General features: G+C 42.2%; 1 protein-coding gene across 1 annotated transcript; it reads right to left on the bottom strand.

Moving 5' to 3' along the window:
• Positions 1 to 6: 6 nt before the first annotated feature.
• On the bottom strand, positions 7 to 3,398 carry LOC118744122 (transcription factor Adf-1-like). The gene is made up of 3 exons (XM_036476853.1): positions 1,366 to 3,398; positions 1,125 to 1,281; positions 7 to 730 (listed from the first exon to the last, which is right to left on the bottom strand). The coding sequence occupies exons 1-3, from the start codon at positions 1,493 to 1,495 to the stop codon at positions 373 to 375; spliced, it is 645 nt and encodes a 214-aa protein (XP_036332746.1). The 5' UTR covers positions 1,496 to 3,398; the 3' UTR covers positions 7 to 372.
• Positions 3,399 to 4,086: the final 688 nt, after the last annotated feature.

The raw sequence follows: 4,086 nt of genomic DNA, 5'->3' as shown, positions 1-4,086 counted from the left end.
CTCTTGTCCATTTGCAATCCTTACTAAGGTAAGCAGTAAAGGCTCTGTTATGCATACTTGGCATTGCATGCACTGCTATACCATTTTTACGTAGAAATCAAAAACCAACAGACTTCTACGTATGTAATGCTGTGCGTTCGATAACCGATTACACGCGAAGCACATTTAACAGATTTCTTATGTGACAGCTCTCAAGCCATGCCAAGTATGCATAACGGAGCCTTAAGGATTGCTAAAGTAAGTACATGGATTCGACATGGATTTGAGTCATGAGCCACTTAACAGTAGTAAGGACCATCGATATGTCAAGATATACTAAAATTAAACATAATTCATAAAAAAATTAATTAAATTAGGAAAAAATTATCAGTTTTAGCTTGCATTATATGCATGCGTTAGCAATTCAATTTTTAGCCGTTCACGCACGTGATCGGGCTTTTTCTTGAGGCACTCGTCTAGCATTTGCAGGAAGGCGCTGTTATCAGAATCGGTGTAGCGGGCTTTGCTCGCAATTACGGCCTCAATACTGCCACACAGACGATCAAATCGTTCGTGCGATTCTTCCACCCGCTTGCGCTTCCTTCCTGCTGGAGTGATTGCACCGGTAATGGGCGCCTCTTCCACAAACTCGACCATTTCCTCCATCATTTCGCCACTTTTGCTGTGTGGTATTTGTGGGGAGTTACTGCTTGAGGGTTGATCATCGTCAAAATCCAAGTTTGAGATTGTTCTGTAAAGAAAATTATAATAAAGCATATAGTAATGTAAATTTGTATGCCTATGTATTTACACTGGTCAAAAATAATTAATGCATAAATTGTTTGTTCACTAGTGTAACATATCATAAGCATTCATATTTATAAACTTCTTATATTGTATTATTAAAAAAAGTTATAATACCCTTGTGCACAAGTGCGCTCGGGTATAACAATATACATTTACATACATATGCATGTATTGCATGTCTCTAATCCTTGTCTACTCCTTAAAAAATTATGGATTACTAAAGTAAGTGTTAGGGATTAGAGTCATGAGCCACTTAAAAGTATGTAGTAAGGGTTTTAATTTTTTGAATTCTGTCGTTATTGCCGGGGATCATCAGTATGTATTTCTGAGTAGTTTACCTTCTAGGAGCTATGTGCTTTGTTAGGAAGCGCATAGCGTCCATAAAGCACCATTCCGGCTTGTAATTGGCAGCGTCTCCGGATTTTGGCCGATTGGCTGCCACCTCCCGTACAAATCTGTCCCGGAGCGACTTCCATCTATTTCTGCAGTGTTCCTCTATTATTGAAGAAAAAAGCTTAGTAAATAATCACTCATATATTTACATATATACAAATATACACAGAAATAGCAGCTACTTACCAGAAACTCCTACGGAAGCCGCAACTGCCTGCCATGCCCATTCCTTCAGATACTTATTCCGGAATAAGTTGGAACTTTTGTCGAACAGGCATGGCTGCATTTTGATGGCCTCAATTAGTTTCTCCTCCATCCTTTGCTGAAAGGTTAAAAACCTAATTACTAAGGATTTGTTTTAGTAAAATTTTACATTTACCTTGCTTTTTTGAAAAAAATTAAAAATTTATCGCGTCCGTCTCAAGCGAATGTGAAGAATAAAAGGAAAATAAAAATCAGCTGACGCTCAACGCGCGCGAAAAGATGAGAGTTGGCGAGCTTTCGGCGTCGCTTTGGCGTCAGCGTTGCTTATGTGGGAATCTTAGTATTATTGCATGTATTTATCTTTTCTGTCAAAGCGAATCTGTCACGTAAAGCGAAGCAAGCGTTTTACCTGGCATCAGCTCAAGGCTTTTTATAGCTTCAGCAAGAGTCAAACATTCTTCTCCAATTTAGGTAGAGCGTCATTATTCCTTGTTTTCTGCTTAAACATACGGTCGTCGTACTCTTCTCGCTTCCTAATATGTTTTAACACAACACCACTATTTGTTGTTCGTTCTGGATGGTGTTGCCTCAATGGGTGATTTGGATGGAGAAATATCGCTGCGAAATTGCTGACTGTACGCTTCATCTACCGTAACTTGCAAAGCTGAGACTTCCTCATGTGCAGTGAAGCATACCGTATTATATAATATTAAAAAAATAAAAATACTTTTAACACTTTTAAGGACGGGTGGACTGCAGGGTCCATCTTCCGTAACTCGTAAAGCTGGGACATAAACAGCCCAATTCTGAATACTCCCGGGGAGTATGTATATCGACGGCTGAGTGGAAGATCGACCTATCTCGGTACCCGGTTCGAAAACGCCCTATCTCAGAAAATGGCTCAAAAACGTGCTACTTCAGAATTTGTTTGAAGAACGCTCTACCTCGGAATTTGGTTCAAAAATGCCCGATCACATCTGAAAACATATTGAAAAAATATTAAAATAGGGGGTTTTTGAATCGAACTCGGAGATGGGGCGTTCTTCGACCAAATTCTGAAATCGGGCGTTCTTGAAAACTTCTGTCTCAAATAGGGCGTTTTTGAATCGGCTGCCGAGAATGGTCGATCATCCACTCAGCGGTCAATATACAGCTTTATTTTTCATACCCGTGAATTTTTTTCAGAAATTAGTATTATTTTTATAATTTCACTAAATATAAATGAAAGCCGTAAAAAATGCAGCAAGAATGGTAGACTGCAACATAGCGAGAGTACTAGTTCGACGGAATAAAAAAAACAAATATCATAGAAAATAAGAATGCTGGATTTGTTTATGGCTCCCTTATGTTGTACTAGTTTGTTCTCATCCCCTTCACTAAGAATATGAAACTTATGCGCGTAAAGTAAAGTGTAATTTTTTTCAATAACACTCAAATATTTAAACTTAGCCAAAAACATAGGAGATTCTCACATTATTATTATTATTATTATTATTATTATGCACCGAAGCATGTTAGGCTACCCACTAAAACCCAGTCCCCCACCGCCCGCGCAAGAATCCCGCATCTGGCGCCGCAATTCTGCATGTCGTCAGAAGCAGGAGCGCGCTACTAGAGCCTCAGGGCTGCTCTTTTGTAGGGGCGTTTCATTCGGGTGTCCTCAGTAGACATCCATCTTCTCGTTTGCAGCGGAGTACGAATTTCACGTATCTGGCAACTGCTTCTCACTTGTCTGCACTGGAGATCTTTACACTAATTACGTTGTTCGGGGTTATGTCTCCGTATCTTTCTTACAACATTCTGCGCGAAGTCAAAAAGTGCTCGCAAGGGAAGAATGTATAATGTACGTTATCTTCGACGTTTCCACAGTTGTTACAGAACGGTGAGTCTACCCTGCCCAGTAAGTAACCATGACGGGTGAGGAATTGCGTCAGGTAGGAATCAACTTCCCCGTGCGGTCTTTTCAACCATGTTTAAAGGTCGGCTATCAGGGTGTGCGTCCATCGACATTTTGTGCTCGCGTTCCAGTTTTGTTGCCACTGCTGGATTAGTTGCTCGCGTGTCCTTGCCGCGGCAGCTGCACGGCCTATCTCGGCACCGAGATTGTAAATCTCTTTTCGCTCGTAAGCAAGTAGCTCAATTGGCATGGCGCCAGAAATAACTAGAACCGCGTCCGCGGACACTGTACGGTATGCAGAAGCAATGCGTAGTAGCCTCTGCGCTGGACCGAAGACATTTGAATCCGGTTTTTTTTGACTTTCGATGCGTCGGCCCATATTTCGCCATCAGCCGGCTTAGAGCCACCGCGCTCTGCGCAGCTTTTTCACATACTCCATGAATGTGTTCCCAGAATGTGAGTTGGTTGTCACGCTGCACCCCTAGGTATTTTGTAGCCCTAGAAGTTATCATTGGCTGAGGTCCGACAATCATGTTTATAACTGTCCATTTCTTGGTGAAAAGCACGATCTCTGTTTTGGCTGTAGCCAATTGCAGACCGTGACCGCTCATCCATCCACTGACGCTGCGCATTACCTGGTTCAGCTTGGGCTGCGCTAGCTGGATGTTTCTTGCTGTTATGATGGCGGCCACGTCGTCGGCGAAAGCGACAAGGAAGGCGCTCTCCGGCATTTCAGTGAGCAGCAGACTGTCATGTAAGGCGTTCCAGATGTCCGGGCCAAGTACAGACCCCTGTGCCGCTCCGCC

The sequence above is a fragment of the Rhagoletis pomonella genome, unplaced genomic scaffold, assembly GCF_013731165.1.
Source record: "Rhagoletis pomonella isolate Grant_MI unplaced genomic scaffold, Rhpom_1.0 Rhpom_scaffold_00008, whole genome shotgun sequence".
Lineage (NCBI taxonomy): Eukaryota > Metazoa > Arthropoda > Insecta > Diptera > Tephritidae > Rhagoletis > Rhagoletis pomonella.
Note: the sequence above shows the minus strand (reverse complement) of the source record. Positions and strands in the feature narration are given on the sequence as shown.

What these genes read in the sequence shown, in the direction of transcription:
- LOC118744122 (XM_036476853.1), bottom strand. Translation starts at nt 1,495, where the DNA reads ATGGAGGAGAAACTAATTGAGGCCATCAAAATGCAGCCATGCCTGTTC. An exon ending in GGCTTCCGTAGGAGTTTCTG is followed by an intron (nt 1,282 to 1,365) that starts GTAAGTAGCTGC and finishes CTTCAATAATAG; the next exon opens with AGGAACACTGCAGAAATAGA. An exon ending in AAGCACATAGCTCCTAGAAG is followed by an intron (nt 731 to 1,124) that starts GTAAACTACTCA and finishes TTTTCTTTACAG; the next exon opens with AACAATCTCAAACTTGGATT.